Source organism: Platalea leucorodia, assembly GCF_965183815.1.
Source record: "Platalea leucorodia genome assembly, chromosome: 19".
Classification (NCBI taxonomy): Eukaryota; Metazoa; Chordata; class Aves; order Pelecaniformes; family Threskiornithidae; genus Platalea; species Platalea leucorodia.
The window spans coordinates 2,091,408-2,107,470 of record NC_138841.1 but is presented as its reverse complement, the minus strand read 5'-3'; the positions used below and the strand labels follow the sequence as shown (position 1 = coordinate 2,107,470).

Below are 16,063 nucleotides of genomic sequence, written 5' to 3'. Positions count from 1 at the left end.
CCTTCGGAGAGCCGCTGGTTCGGCTGCCCGGGATGGGACTGGTCATGCACGATGGGGAGAACACTGCTGGCCTCGCGCAGAGCCCGTGCCCGAAACCAGTCTGAACCCCATGGCTGCAGCTGGGCTGTGCACCGAAGCAGCGCTCTCCTGCTCAGCAGTTCCTCCTCGGGAGCGCAGCAGGCTTCTTCAGTACGCGGGCTTTCTCTCCTGGTCCCCCCTGCAGAGCGCTGCCTGCTCCGCAGGATTGGACCCGGGGTGCCTCCAGCGTCCGCGTCTCCGTTCGGTGGAGGCTCTGGGCACGTCATTTAACCTTGCTGCTTTTGTTTGGGCCGCTCCCGAGTCGGGCCCGTGCTTCTGCAGGACGGCGGTGGGCATCGTCCAGCAGCGCTCTGAAGCTCCATAGGTCCAGCTAGTTTATGCCTCCTAAATATTGTCATTATGGCTACTGCTAGTTCTGCGTAGCGATCAGATGATTGTTGCCCAAGCCCTAATTTGCTTTGGTTTTGAGCTAACACTGAAGTCCTAATTTTCCTTTCATCCCATCTTTTGTGGGAGAAAGGTTGAAGGCCCAGCACAATGGAGGTGATAACAAAAATGCTGAATTAACAACATAAAATATTTTGCCAAACAAAGCTTCCAAACATCAATAAAAATATTTTAAAATCTTCAAGAACATAAATCATACAAAAATATAATTTATAGTTAGCTGCTGTCCTTCTGACCGAAGCGGTTGGACCTGCTAGAGGGAGCGGGGCTGATTCCTGGAGAGCTGCGGAGGGCCGCGGGAGGCTCAGGCGGGCTCCGGGGCGGCGGTTCCCTGCCTCAGTCTGCCCCGCGTCAGTGGGAGCTCGTCTTCTTTTTACCGCTCTGTCCCAGGTGTTATTTGTAATGGAAACAGTGAGGTGCCCTTTGTTTTTGCTGCAGCTGTGCTCTGAATGTTTAGACTCTTTCATTAAGTTTATTTTTCTTTGCCTGTTTCTTAGATCATTTCTCTTGTTTGCTAAACACATAGGAGCCCTTCTTCCTCAGCCCGGAGCCTTGCTGTTTGCATTGCACAGTGCGAACCTACTGGTGCATTTACCTTCTTGCTTCCAGGGTAGGCCAGATGCTAAAAAAGTTCTGATGGGATGCTATGGATATATACCATAGGCATAACTCCGGGAGGCCAGGGGTTTATGCATATGATCTCTCAAATGCTCACTAAGGCCTAGGACACGTTAGTTTTAAAATTATTAGCAAGGGCAAGGAATCGGCATCTAGTGTAGAAACTGCACGTCAGTGCCTTGCTATTGCGCAGTCCTGCAAGCGTAGCCCTTGCTCAGGTAATTCTGGAACTGAGGTTGCTCAGGCCAGCAGTATGGTCGGCTGGGAAGGAGAAAGGTACAGGCAGGTAGAGGTCCCTAAAAGCGTGCTTGGGATCTAACCAGCAAGCAGTGTTGTCCTGGTTTCGGCTGGGATGGAGTCAATCAGCTTCTCGTTAGCTTTGGTTAATTGCTTTACCAGGAGACAGAGATTTTAATATGCAACATCTATTCCCAGCCATTTGAGTTAATGGTGCACCTCAACATCCCTGTACTTCTTTGGGTTATCAGCCCTCCCATTTACATGAGCTGTATGAGCCTTGGACCTGCAAACCAGGCTGACTTACTGGTTGGATCTCAATCTTGCAGTCCCAAGTTGCGACTGGCATTTTGGCTGGAGGGAACCGTTTGTGTAGGGTGATGAATCTGACTGAGTCCAGATTTTCCTTGTTGCCCCAGTGATGGCTTCCTTGAGTCTCCAGTTCTTGGTTAAATTCTGTAGTATTCCTTTTTCTTCCTCCTTTAAGGCCCTCTCTCTATTGAAATTGGATACGTTGACGTCTCCATTATTAGGCAGAGCTGCCTCTCCAGATTGTAGATGCTAGAAAAGTATCTCCTTTTCGCTTACCCCTTCTCCTCCCCAAACAAAAAGGAAAGAAGCAACCGCTATAACAAAAACACCCCAAAAGCATGTGGGATATGGATAACATTGAATGTTGCACCTCACAGCATAACAGTTGATACAAACAATAGGCTGGGGTTGCAAGTTAACACCAGTGTCGTAAAAAAGCTTTTCACAATCTAAACTCTGTGTTCACCCATCTTCAGGGTGGGGCAGAGATCAATCTCTCTTGTGGCTTTATCTCCTTGGGCTGGTAGCTGCAGAATTTGGCTCATATTATGGGGGGAAACCAAAAATTCCTGTCCCATAATTTGTTAAGAGATGGCTGTGACTGGGATTGGTATGGAACATACTGATCGCTGTGAAATCCTCAGTCCCCGTCCTCCCCTTACCCCCCCAAAATTCACTGCACATATTTAAAAAAAAAAAAAAGTCAAGTTTAGCAGTCTGGTTATTTTAGTACATGGCTTCATAAGGCTGAAAACCTACTGGGTACAGTGTGTGGGGCAGTTGGCTGTCAGAATTCATGTAGAATTCTTCTTTGTTTTACTCATTTCTTTAAAAAATTTTTAATCGGTTAAAGACCCATGTCTCGTATGAAAGCTTATATTCTTCCAAAACAAACAAACAAAAAAAAGCTGTTCCTTCCTTCCTTAAAACAATGTTGTCAAATCCTTTCTCTGTAATGCTGCTGTCGTACAAACTTGAAGTTGCAGCAGCCAAGTGTTCAGTAGTTCCCCACTGGCTTGGGAGGAAGCGTGCGCGGGAGTCCTCTGCTGCGCTGGCCATCGTCAGAGCTCCAGGTAGCTGATCAGGGCCACCATTACTAGAGAGTTAGTTGTGATAATGACAGCGTGTGGCACTGGCCTCGTCACAGAGTCTTCCACCATCATACTTGTCCCTGAAAGAAAGGGAACAGGGAAGGAGCAACCGTCTCGTTGCACAGACGTGACCCGATGTCTTGTGGAAATTGTCAGGAAGGTTGGTAAAATGTTAATTCTGGGGTTCTGCGTGCTCGTTGCATTTATCTCTGATGAACCTCCTAGGATTTGAAACAAGAATTTGGAGGTGGGCCCTGAGTACTTACACCCTGAATCAAGGGAACCTGCTGGAGTTGGTGTTGAGGCCCCACAGTGTCAGGATTTCACTCTTAGTGAATATAAGTTGGGTTTGCGTGGGGCCTCAAGAGCTTTAGCTGCAAATAAAATAAAGCTGGGTTCAGACTAGACTGAAAGGTTGCTCGGAGTCTGGGGAGAGGCTGGCTGGGGAGGGCTGGAGAGGAATAGGTCAGAAGATCCTTTGAGTGAAGGGCACAAGGGAGCCAAAGACCAATTCCAGAGACTCAGCCTAAAACACTGGGGTAGGACATTCCCCCACGTTCCTGGAAGGGAGAGTGGGATTTTAAAACATAATAGCGTTTATTGCTAATATGCCATGCTACGGCCAGGTAGGGGAGGAGGTATGACTAAGTCATTTACTCATCAAAGAACAGTGGTAGCAAACGACAGGCAAGTAGTCCTGCAAATTAACTCCTCTCTCTGAGCTCGTTTTCCAGTGGTCTGTGAAGCACCCTGTAAATGAGCCTTTGTGGATGCAGTCAGGGAGCGCACGTACCACTGTTTCGGAGGATGTGAACTTCTGCTGGGATTCCATCTCCCCCAGGGCCCGTCACCCTGATCTGTACAAAGGCATGAGTGAAGTCCTCGGGGACGGGGATGTCGATCCGGCTCTTGCTGGCCAGGTACAGTGTGGGAGCAGAGTGGGAATCCTGCCTGTAAAGCATCTGTTGGAAGAGGCAAGTTTGAGTTTATGTTCACTGTGATTTCCTTAGGGTCACTTGTAAGAGAAGGCCAGCTACGTGCTGCCCGTACCTTGTACCCCGTAACTGCAGACTCATCTGCCTTCGCCACCACTGGGTCCCACTTGATGCTGACTGTAGACCCAGAAAAAGTCCAGGAGATGTTGCCAGGTGGCCTGTTCGGTGCTAAGAGATGGAAAACAAGACAGAGATTCAGTTAGTCAGGGACCGATGAGAAGGCTGTGCTGGTTACAACTGTCTCCTGAGGCTCTACGACTAGTCGCCGGGGCTGATGGCACCACTGTGGGTGGTTTGAAGGGAAGTAGCCCAGCAAACATTACTCTGAGCACAGATCTTCTCAGATAAGTGATACACAGACCACAAGACTGATGTGAGGAAATTCAGGGATCTGTGTTACGGACTACTTAAAATGGCATTAGAGCACCAAGATAAAAAAGCTCATCAGTTAGCTGCTCACTGGGGATCCTCTGGGGGAAGCAGCAGCCCCGGGGTGTACACTGTGCAAAACGGAGGCGGTCAGGGCTCACTCACGTGGCTTTGTCGTCGTGACGTTGGTAGAGGGACTGGGGGGGCCAGTTCCAGCCCGGTTGTAAGCTCTGACTGACACATGGTATTTCGTGTTGGGGTTTAGGCCTGTTACATGCGCCGACGTGACCAGCCCCGCTGTTCTCACTCTGTCGGCTGCCTCCTCTTTATCACCGTCCTTCCAGTACCGGATCTGAACAGAAAAGGGTATGATGGGTTTAGTAAGGATAGAGGCATCTGCAAATACCAGACTTAGTCCATCCACAGCCAGCGCTGGAGACCCTTTGGTATTTGTTTCTATGCATTTTGCTTAGTATGTGCCCAGGAATAAGGTTGCAGCCTGTGTGGAAAGGCAAGCAGAAAGAAAAAGGATGTTTCTTTCTTACTAATCTCTCTTGCGAGCAGTAGTACTGGCCCCGTTAGAGCCTCATGCTGTCCATTAATCATCCTCCATCTTTGGAAACAAAATGCTTTTTCCTTTCAGCTGACTTAGCCTGGGGGAATTTTCTTTGCTGAGCTCTCTGATCTCAGTGTCTCTCATTCCCACGGCTCGTACCTCGTAGCCCAAAAGCACTCCAGTCATGTCTCCCTGCTCAACCGGCTCCCAGGACACATCCATTTCTGAGGACAGAACTGCCTTGGCCATAACTCTGAAAGGAGCCACTTTTGGTTCTGAAAAAGAGAACAAAAGGGAATAAAATCCTTTTCCTTGCTCTGGGCAGCATAATTGCCACACTGAAACGAAGGGCTCTCCTGCAGCACCGTTACCGTGCAGGCAGACAGCTGGTATTATGTGTGCAGAGCAAAGCAAGGGGAAGGGATTTAGGGACTTGGTAGGACAAGCAGGGCCACAGCTGTGTGCTGCGAGGATCTGTGTCTGCTCTGAAGCTCTGGGTGTACAGTCACGGCTGGGCTTAGGGAAACGTCTATCTGTGTGTTTGAAGTAGAAGATAAATGTTATGCTCAAACCACTGTCAGCTGCTCTTTGACTAAAAGAAACCTCTCCTATCGTTGAGCTCCCAGGCAGACACAGCTCTACAGGGAGCTGGTTGAGGACGCATTGCTTGGTTGGACGAAGCACGGTGAATTCAGAGCCGCCGCAGTCCCCCTTTACCTTCTTCGGCAGAGTACACGATGGCAGTGAGGCTCTCCGGTCCCTCTCCCTTCCTGTTGTAGGCTTTGATCTTCACTTCGAAGGGGGTGTAGGGACCGATGCTCTCATTGCGATAGACGTAGTGCAGCGATTCTGCGTGCGGCACCCTTGCTGTCAGCCACCCCTGGGTGCCTTTCTTGCGAAACGACAAGATGTAGCCAAAGCCATCCCCATTCTGATAGTCCCGCAGCGTTGGCTGTGAGGCGGGCAGAAAGAGAGAGGAGCCTTGGTCAGTTCAAACGAGCAAGACTTTGGACTAAGCACAGTCTTTGGCTCAACCGCATAGGAAAATTGTAATCGTAGCACTCATTTCCCAAAAGAAATGGCACGTGCTCCTCCCCCTGGCCCTCTCCCAGCATCCACAGCTGGTGCCGTGCTGCTGACTTACCGTCCAGTTGATGATCAGCTCGTTGGGAGCCCCTCCGCCTCCGCTGAGCCCAGATGGTGCCACAGTCGGTGCTGTCGGGTCCCCGAACAAAAGCATACAGTGCAGGTTGGGTTAAGGAAGCAATAGTGATGAAGATGAGCACAGACACCGCGTGGCCTGGGAGCAGCCAGGCTTTGACAGCTCTCATGAAAGTGATTGTCTATATTTTCAGCCGTGAATATTTCAGATGCTTGTGAAAATCAGGCCTAGAATACTGGCTAGCGCCTGACGAGCTTATTTGGAGGCAGCATGTCTCCGACGTGCATAAGAATCAAGCTCAAAAGCAGGGATATGGGGGAGAACTTTTATTAGAAAGGAGTTAATATGCATTTGGTATGTTGAGAGCAGCTCTGCTGTTCTTACGTCCCTTCTGCTTGCCCATTCAAGCAGCAGAAGGTAGAAAGAACATTCACAGCCATTTGCTGGGAAATTTACCTTGTCTTTGCAGAGTTGTGCTCTGTGATATAATAGGGCTCCTTCCCCTTTCTAAGCATTACTGCCCAGAAGGCACAGGATTTGAAGCTCGGATTTATAATGGTTTAATATATTGTGTCTAATGCCGGTGACGTTATCTGCCAGCTCTAGTACTGCTTTGTCTTTGACGTGTAAACGGGCAAAAAGGCAGAAAATTTTGTGATGGCATCACCTCTAGGAGCACTCAAGGAGAGGACTAATTGTTTGGCACCAAGGCATGCTGCAAGCCAGCCTTCCCGCTCCAGCATGTAGGGACAGGTACCTCTGATTCCCCTTTCTACCTCTGAGCGTATCTGCACGTACCTGCTTCTTTGGTACGGATTTTGCTGGAGGGTAAACTTGGCTCCCCAACTCCAAGAATGTTACTCGCTAAGACCCGAAACTCATAATCCATCCAAGGAATGAGGTTCACCACCTGGGCTGTCTCTGCGTTGCCTTCAATATTTACAGGATCTATATAATCCAATAACACGAGAGGAGAACAAATAGAGCGAGTGGCAGCCAGCGTACGAGCACAGAGCAAGAACTTGTCAGCGAGCTGGTGCCCCGCAGCCAGCACAGGCCATGCCACCGCTGCTGCCATCAAGACACTTACTGGTACGCATTTGCTTCCATTTATTGGAGAGGAGGGTCCGCGCCTCGATGATGTACCTGGCAATAGGGCTGTGGTTATCAAAGCCGCGGCTCCAGCTCAGCTGGACGGTGCTGTCACTGATGTCTCTCACCACCACACCCCCGGGGGGGCCTGGAGGTCCTGGGATGATGTCAGACAGACGGACATGTTACTGAGATGAAAGATTTGGAGGCTTGTTGCTCTTTATATTGTGCAAGTCATAAATTATAATCAGGCCTTTCTTTTCTGGAGGCTAGGAAGCCTCACCTCCAGTTTTGGCCTCCAGAAAAGCTCATATCCCATCCCATTCAAGTGTTAGATGGTGAGGTGGTCGCAAGGGAGGAGCGAGCTGATCCCTTGCACGCACCATGCCATTACTTCAGGCTTGTGAGGAGCAGGGAACGTTACGATAGAGAAATTACCTCTGACAGTCAGCGTGGCTGACTCTGAAGCACTGTCCACAACTGTCTGGGCTGTACACGTGTACCGCCCCGAGTGCTTCAGCTGCGTGTTGAAGATGCTGAGGTCCCCAATAGCTTCCTTCTGCGTGGGGAAGAGAAGAGACAGCGGGGAGAGCATTTGAACACGCCTGATCACAACCCAGCGTTCAACATGCAAACAAAGAGGCTGTTATTAGTTTTCTGTCCTTTTTGACGGTACATAATTGCCCTTTCTACTCACCACACTGGCTCGCCGGTAGTGTCCCTCAGACTTGTCGAAGTCAATGGGGAAATCATCTAGTGACCAGGTGAAGGTTAGATCCATGGTTGGATCGTGGGACGCGTGACATTGGAGAGTAAGGTTTTCACCTACATTGATATCAGCACTAGATGGTGCCAATGTGATTTTGGTGGCATCTGCAGAGAAAGAGCAAGGAGGGCTGTTAGCTGCAAATGTCCGTGTACCAGATGTATATTAATGCTGCAGAGCATCCAAACCAACTAACGCTTTCCAACTTGTCGTCCCTCTCTAACAGCTGTAGTTTTACAGGAGGAAGAGGAGGGATTACAGTGGTTAGAAAATGGAAAGGCTTTTCTCAAGGACCAGTTGTTGGTAGGTATGATTTGGTGGGTCAGGCAGAAGATTTGCTGCTCCACAGGCTGAAAAGTCTTTGATTCCCTGAGTATTGCATTGATTTTGGGGAGTATAAGGAGAGGAGAAATATCACATCAAGGCATTCTTAGACGTTTCTTGCTCGATTGACCCCAAACCAAGGCAAACATCTCTACCTCGAACAGAGAGGATTCCAGTACTGTTGGCTTTGCCCATGAAATTCTCAGCAAAGCAGGTATACTTTCCCTCATCAGATTTGCTGATATTCTGGAGGATCAAGGTGCCATCTGTGGTAATAGTCACCCTGGAAAGGAAGAAGAACCATACAAGAGGAAGGTTAAAATGTCTGTTCACTCTGCACACCTGACAATTTCCAGCACTTGCTGATTTTAGAGAAATTGGTGCTAAAGACAGGACTGCAAAATATTACGTAGGAGTTTTCTAAAGAAGAAACTAGAGGAATAACAAAGTGCTTATGTTCGGGGATGTAGCAGCACACTTGGGTCATCAAGTCCAGTCTTCTGGCAAGAAAAAAAATGTCATTTTAGCTATGGTTTCTAGGTAGAAGCTGACTCTGTGCTGCTACCTGCTACTGTTGATCAGAAGTTCAGTCCCTTTGGTCCAGAGCACAGTGGCTTTTGGTGCTGCCCTTGGTTGGCATGGGATGATGACCTTCCCACTTCGGGCTGCAGGTATCAGTCGCTTCACTGGGTTTACTCTAAAATCTGGTGCTAAGGCTACAGGGGAAAAAAAGAGGATTAAGGAATGATTAGAAAACCCTGCTATGTGAGCATTTTAACTGCCGCCTAACTAGGTATTGATTTGTTGTTAGATGACTTGCTAAGAGAAGCATGGCAATATCTGGTGAGCAAGATGGAGTGATTCCTCTGCTGCCGGGTGGTTTCTAACGCCTGCCAAGGCAGGTGTTACGTGACACGCGTGTTGTACGTAGCGATGGGATATGACCCTAACAAGTGCAAGGTCTTTGAGAGACACAAGAACAGCTGCTTTTAAAAATGTAGAGGATATTCTCTTCAATATCCTGATCAAAGTCACCAATGCAGACATCCAGCTTGCCTAAAACTCCTCCTGGAATTGCAGCGAGAGAGTTGGGTTTTATCTGTTGCCCTCACGCATTGCAGTGTGCTAATGTTGAGCAGTTGATGCTTAGGGCCTTTAATTTATCTCTGGCATCTACTGCCCACGAGGAGATAAGCTTTTAGGCTAATGTGGAACAAGTTTGGTATCAGTCCAGTTCCAGTCACCATCCATCAAAGCTGGCTGAATGGATACTGAACTCTTTTTTGACCTCTCTCCTCCAAAAAAAAGGAAGGCTGTGTAGGGGAAGAGAGCTTGTGGTGCTGCTGTCTGTCCTGTACACTTTCTGTAGCTAAACAGATGTCCTTGTTCTCTTTCAGCATTACTGAATTGACACAAGATTTAAATTTTAAAGGGTTGTAGAGTGTCTTGTTGAACCAGTAGCTATATTTCAATGGTGAGTGAAGCAGTTTTTGTCTGCTCTTATCTTACTCTGAGATCGCAAGCATAGGATATTAGGAAGAGATCTAAAACGCTTCAGTGTCCCATTGAAACCCAGAGCACTGGGAGATGAGAAATTACCTTGCACTGTTAATTCAGCACTTGCATATACTGTGCCATGCTTGTTCTCAGCCACACACTGATACATGCCAGAGTCCTCCAGGACTAGCTTGGAAAATCTCAGCTCTCCACCGCTCACTTCGATGCGGTTCTGTGCAAACAAGAGGATGAACCCATTAGATGAGAAAAACAAAAACGGAACTCAAGCCTCATGTGTTCAGGGTTGAGTTTCATTACAGACTCTTTGCCAGTTTGAAGCCAGCCTGGTTTTCCATGGGAGAAAATGCAGGCCGTTTTTATTGTGTGTCCGGTCACTGCCCCACATCACTGTGCTCTGTTTGCTGAGACTTCTGAGTGCCTGAGCAGCAACGTGCAGGTCATGCAGAGACAGGTACGAGGTGCTATTTATCCGCCCTGATAACTGGCTGTGAGTTCCTGTAGTTGCATGAAGCAATGGCTGGGATGGCAGTGACGGGAGAAGGGACTTGCTGTCGGTAAGGACTGTGGCATTGCTTTGCAGCCTCATGGGGGCACATGGAATAGGGATGCGGGGTGATCAAACGGGGTTGAGATGCATTTGCAGCGAGGCAGTAGGGGGGTCTAAGTCTGGAGTAGCAGGTTCAGTGCTGCAGGTTCTGGCTGTCAGACCTGCACGGCGGTACCTGGGAGGTCAGCGGCTGCCCGTCCCGAAGCCATCGGACTGCCGGCCTGGGTTTGCCGGCAGCCGCGCAGCTCCAGCGCAGGTCGGACCCGATGTCGGCTTCCGTGTCTGTGATCACCTTCAGCCACTCTGGCTGAGCTGCAAAGGAGCAAGAGAGGTGGCAGAGCCAAGAAGATCAGACGAGAGGTTTGTCGTGCCAGGCAGGCAGAAGGATGCTCATTGTGTCATCTCTGCTGGCAGATTTATTTATCACAGTGTGTTTCACCATAGTAACAGCCTTCGCCTTTTGTGCAGCGATGCAAGACTGAGTCCTCTATGGGTCTGGCTGCAGCTGTGCATGTGAACTGCACAAAATTATGGTAGAATCCAAATCCGAGGGAAGAACATTATGGTTTCTCTTAAGAATAAATGCAGTCATTCCTGAGCTTCAGGAAAGACTGGATTCAGACTAAGAGAACCAGGTTAAGTTTTGTAACGTGCCTAGATCTGATTAATAGCTCCAAGTATTAACCCTTGTGGAAGCACCCCAGGCTTGGAGAGGATCTTTGTTGACAGCTAAATCTGATTGTTACCACTATGCTTCCATCCCTGGTTACCTCATTTTTGCTAGAACTGTTTTAGAGCGAGTTAGGAGGTGTCTCTCTCTCCTTGCCGTAACCTAAACGTATCCACTGAGGAAAGATACCAGTGATCTCTGCGAGTCTTTGCTAGGGCTTTGCGATAGGTTTAATTAGGGCTGATACGAGGCAGGATCAGAGGCGGTGGTTTCACTCCCAAAGGCTCGGTCCATCGCCTGGGGCACCTTGCCGTGCTCTGGAAAGGCACGTGTTTAAATGCGTTACCTTGAATGATGATGCGGCCCTGGTAGGTGTCTCTCCCTTTGATGTTTTCAGCCTCGCACTCGTAAGTGCCTTCATCCTCAAAGCCAACATCCTGGATCTGCAGGAGGGGCTCGCTGCCGATCCACTTGGAGGACTGCGAGCCGTCCAGCTTCCTCCACTTTATTCGAGGAACAGGGCTATGTAAAAGTAAATCTGGTGAAGGCCAGCTCCCAGGTGCCCCATGCTGCGTTACAGCCCAGTGTAACTCAATCCCCATTTAGCCACCCAGGTCCCATCCCAGCTGGGCCGTGGCCAGCAGGACAGATGGCTTTAGCCAGTTCCTCCCTCCTCCTCTTCTCCCCCCATCTCTGGTTTACAGTAGACCCGTTGAAGAGAGGGGCTGTGGAAGCTGCAGGTTCTGCGATGCCCCCCCCATCCCGAGCCTGAGCGACACAGACGCCGCACTCACTTTCCAAAGGCAAAACACTCCAAAGTCACCATCTGCCCAGCCAGAGCGTAGGTGTCTGCAGGAAACCTGGCTTTTATGCTGGGTGCGTACTGCCTGGCATCTGTTAAAAGGAAAGCACTGTTGAGGAGTTCTGGATGACTTTAAAATGGCACATGTGAGGTCTTAAAGGGCAGAGGTACCCGCAAGGTTACACTGCTTTCCAAACCTTTGTGCATTTGGATAAGGCAACAGAGGCTAAGTTTCATTTTCTTTTTAAAACAGTTCTTACTAAAGTCTCTAAAAATCTCTTTACATCATCTCAGGACTATTTCTCCTTAATTTCCTACCTGCTTAACTTCCTTTTCCCTGCCCAAGGAGTATCTTTAGCTGCACCTCTGCAAGGTCACCAAAGGCAGAGGAGAGTGGTTTCAGGGATGTGAGCCCGCACAGGCTGCACCGTGTGCCACGTCTCTTTTACGAACAGAGGAACCCCGTGGATGGGGTTTCTAGCTGCACAAGCGGCGAAGCCCAGAGAGAGGGCTGCTTCCCCCAGGTTCCAGCCAATTAATATTTTTGTAAGCTCTTAAGCTGCCCTGAGAGGGCTGGTGGGTGATTTGTGCACTGCTGGAGCCCTGTGGAGCCCTATGGAGCCCGAGTGCTTTGCAGTGGCTTGTTAATTTTGCATTTTGCCCAGTCCCCTTCTGATAATCCAAGAGCACTGACCCTCTGCAGCGAGGCTGAGCCGGGAGAACTTGCTGAAAACACTCTTGGTGATGAAGTCGATGTGGCTGGTGGCAAAGCATGAATAGTTCCCCAGGTCGGAAGCCTCTGTCTTGGCAATGTAAAGGTTTCCCGTGGTCTGAGAGACAAAACGCCTTCCATCCGCTGGGATGAAATTGGGGAACTCATTCAGGAGCCATCGATAGGATAAGCCTGTGGGGAAAAGAAAAAGGAACAAACTGCACAAGTTGCCTGTGTCCTCCCAGGTGGGAGCAAACCCAGCAGGCTGTCTTCTAGACCCGTCTAAGCTGAAGCTGGTCCTTGGATGGTACTTGTTTTCTCCACGTGCTAAGTCCCACCTCTGTTTTGTTACTTTACAGAGTCTGAATTAAAATGAAATTTGCTTCCGTAAAACTCCCAAAGAAAAGCAAGGAGCAGTTCACATGTCTGGGAATCCCTTGCTCTGTTGCATCTCTCCCCCTGGCCCCAGCAGTGCTGCCAGTCCCTGCTAGAGGCGATGCTGAAACGCGACCCCTTACCTGGGTAATGGGGAGGAGGGCTGCAGGCGAACATCACTCCCCAGCCTTCTGTAATCTTCACAGGGTCTCGCTCTTCTGCAGAGAATTCCTGCAAAACTAAACATGCAAAGCGAAACCTGTCTGTGGACGAAGAAAACAGCTGGAGGAATCACTGTGTTTTATCTCCCCCTCCACAGGCTGGTCTTTGCAGTGGTCGTACAGGGGGAGATCCAAAAATATTACTGACTTTCTCCATAGTGCATCAAATTTCTACTGCACCTCCATGTTAATGGAAAGCACCAGGGGATTTCTCCAAGTGATAACGCTGGGTACCATGCACTGGAGAGCTTCTCTCCAACCTTTATTAAAGCAAGCGGGGGGGCTCAGTTTACCCCAGCATAACTGTGGCCGTGTTTCATTTACCTCGTGGAGACAAACTTACAGCCAAAGCGGAGGGAGGCTTCCCTGCTGACGACCGTGCCCCTGGAATTAGATGCCACGCATTGGTAGGAGCCAGCATCCTTGGCTTTCACTGGGTTGCTTATCACTAGGTCGCCTGCAACCAGCCTGTAACGGGAATCTGGCTCCATCTTTATCTCTGTGCCATTCATCTTCCACCTGCCAAGAGCAAGTGTGAAGAAGTGAGAGGGGTGAATGCTCATTGCGAGCGCGTGCTTGCGTGGTGCCTTGTAGGAGGCCGTGCCTGGCTGTTTTCTAGCTGTGGTGTGTCGGGATTTGAGTTAGATTATGTCTGGTTGTGTCCTGGGTGGGATTGTACGTCACGTGTGGGCGAGGAGGCTGATTCTCATGTTAGTGATTTTCCTTATATAAAAGTGGAGAACGGAAAGCAAAATTCTCAGTTGTGTCCCAGTCCTGGTACAGAGAGAGCAGGCGAGCTCACCTGTAGGTCGCAGGCGGGCTGGCTCTTGCTCGGCAAGCCAGCGTGACCTTCTCTTCTGCTGAGCCTTCAGGGAAGAGGGTGTGGACGGGCTGCTCTTCAAACACGGGCCCGTAGTTCCTTGTGCTACTCTGTGCTTGGCACCAAACTGCAAGAGAGGGAAAAGCTGCTCAGTTCAATTTAGCTTTTTCTAAAATTTCTCGTTTTTAGTTTTGTAGGGTGTCCCTGGCAGCGCCAGAACTGCATCTAGAATAAAAGAAGGAGCAACGTGAAAATCGCAACCCATCTGTCACCACAGCCCAGCCCGAGCCATGGCTTTGGGCAGACGATAGCGTGGGCTTCCCACTGAGCATCTCGCACCATCTCTGCCATGCCAGCGGGACCAGATATGCTTAAAGACGTGCAGATGAAGGACTACTGACACAAGCCTCTTGGAAAGCCATGCACAGACAAGACGGGAGCTGGGAACCCGTTCATGCCCTCCTTGTCCCTGGCAGTGAGGATGTGCTGGTTCCTCCTCTGTCTGTACAAACTTTGGCTGGTTGGTTCCTCCTAAGTCCTCTCCAGGACAAGGGAGGAGAGAGGAGAACCTGGATCTTCGCAGTAAGTTCTCAGCTCTGCCACTGCCTCCCGCACGCGCCTGGCAGATCCCCTCCATCCCTGCTTCTGCAACATCGTCGGCTCTTGACGACTCAAACCTGCTGCTTGCTGGCGTGCAAACCAACGCTGCAGGTATCAGTTCTGCTTTTGAACTAACAGGATGAGCTTGAAGCTTCCTCTGTAGTGTTCAGACACGGGTTCGATTCTGATCTTGCTGTCATGAGTATGGCTCAGGCACAGGCACAAGAGGAACATGAGAACCTGCCTGCCTTCTCCTCCGCTGTGCCTGGGCCACCCTTTGGCGTGGTGATGATGTTTCACTGGAAAGTGCCAGCTGTCCGCAGTGAGTGACTCTCTGCCTCAGGTAAATGGCAAATGCTAGCAGACCCCCTTCCACGCAGGCTTTATGGAAATGGCAGTGCAAATAGGCAAGAACAAAGCCGAAGCTGCCTGGAAATCTCTTAACTGCAGAAGCGGCTAGTGGGATAACGATCGCCGGCAAGTCTGTTCCCTCCCTGGCACCCTGAGAAATGCCTGTCCCTTAGCAGGGACGGAGCCACCTCAAGGCAGCGTGCTCCCGGCACAGTCCCCTCTGCCTCTGCAGTGATAAGCTCGGAGATGCTTAGCTAGCCCCAGGATCCTTCCATGCTTTGTAATTGAATTAATAACTGTCTTAAAACTGCCATGCCAACCAGCAATCTGTTTCCTTCCCTACAGTACCCAGCATGGTCACTAGTTAAATTAAGTGACTCCAGTAAGTGTGATGTTTTATGCAAGAGTAACTTCCAGCAGGGAACGGGCAGCTCGGCTCTCCCGGGCTCGGGGGAAGCAGCCCTTTACCTGTAGCTCCTGGGGTTCCTCTCATGTTCCGGCTGCTCTCGCATGCGGAGACGAGGGGGAGACGGGAGAGGGGCTCCGCTAATTGGCTCGGGGGGTTCAAAGCAGCTGTCGGCTGCTCCTTGCGTCCAAGCATCAGCCAATTACCCCGGCCCTCGGCTCCGGCAGCGGGGATGTGCTGCTGCGAGGGAGCCGCACGCAGGCAGGAGCCTGGTGGTCCCTGGTGTCACCCAGGGGAGAGGGACTGAAGCCTGTGTCTAATACTTTGGAATAAGAGAAAAGCAGCATTTTGAGGGTTGTATTCCCTCCAAATCAGCGTAGGTGCCATTTTCCTTCTAGAATAGAAGCTTGTGTAAGCTGGAAGTCATCTCTCAGTTGGGTCAGCAGCGGCTGTGCTGAGCAAGTCGCGGCTGGAAATAACTCGGGTGACCAGCAGGTAGAATAATCATGAGTTAATGAGTATTAATAAGAAAGTAGTGGACTAATTGTGTTCTGATAGATGGTAATGAATGGATTAAGGTTTAACAGCTTTACATTTTGAGATTAGTAGGTAGCATATGGCAAATAGTTTCTATTTATTTAACAAATAAAATATATATTATTAACACTCACATGCATGCCTTTTCTCATGGGATGCTCCTTCCCAATCAAGCCAAATTACGCTAATCATCCCTTCTGATTCCACCCAGAGTCTGCACCCCGTTGCTATCCGCTGCTGTCCCTTTTTCTCTGCCAAGGTTATGGACTACAACTGTCAGGCATTGATTTTCTCAGATGTAATCAATGCCAGAAGTTCGGATGAGTTTTTATCTGCTGTTCCAAGGTGTCTGGTTGGTGTTGGGGGTGAAACGCCTGGATCTCCCTCATGAAGCAAAACAACGCTTAGGTTAAAGCAATAATTCAACAGTTACAAGATGGGGATATGGTCAGAACTAAGCCTTGAGAGCAAAGCGGAGTGGTAAACGTCAGCACCT

At 49.7% G+C, this 16,063-nt stretch overlaps 1 protein-coding gene across 1 annotated transcript; it reads right to left on the bottom strand.

Annotated features, from left to right (window-relative positions):
* Positions 1 to 2,714: 2,714 nt before the first annotated feature.
* Positions 2,715 to 15,117, bottom strand: CNTN2 (contactin 2; the record flags this gene model as incomplete). The annotated part of the gene is made up of 22 exons (XM_082329919.1): positions 2,715 to 2,824; positions 3,538 to 3,706; positions 3,795 to 3,907; positions 4,274 to 4,460; positions 4,824 to 4,939; positions 5,382 to 5,616; positions 5,809 to 5,879; positions 6,625 to 6,774; positions 6,917 to 7,075; positions 7,357 to 7,477; positions 7,616 to 7,791; positions 8,164 to 8,291; positions 8,574 to 8,724; positions 9,608 to 9,737; positions 10,249 to 10,385; positions 11,090 to 11,265; positions 11,538 to 11,637; positions 12,240 to 12,449; positions 12,776 to 12,871; positions 13,197 to 13,372; positions 13,656 to 13,818; positions 15,093 to 15,117. 22 exons carry the CDS (start codon positions 15,115 to 15,117, stop codon positions 2,715 to 2,717), a joined length of 3,099 nt encoding a protein of 1,032 aa, XP_082186045.1.
* Between the last annotated feature and the right edge of the window lie 946 nt (positions 15,118 to 16,063).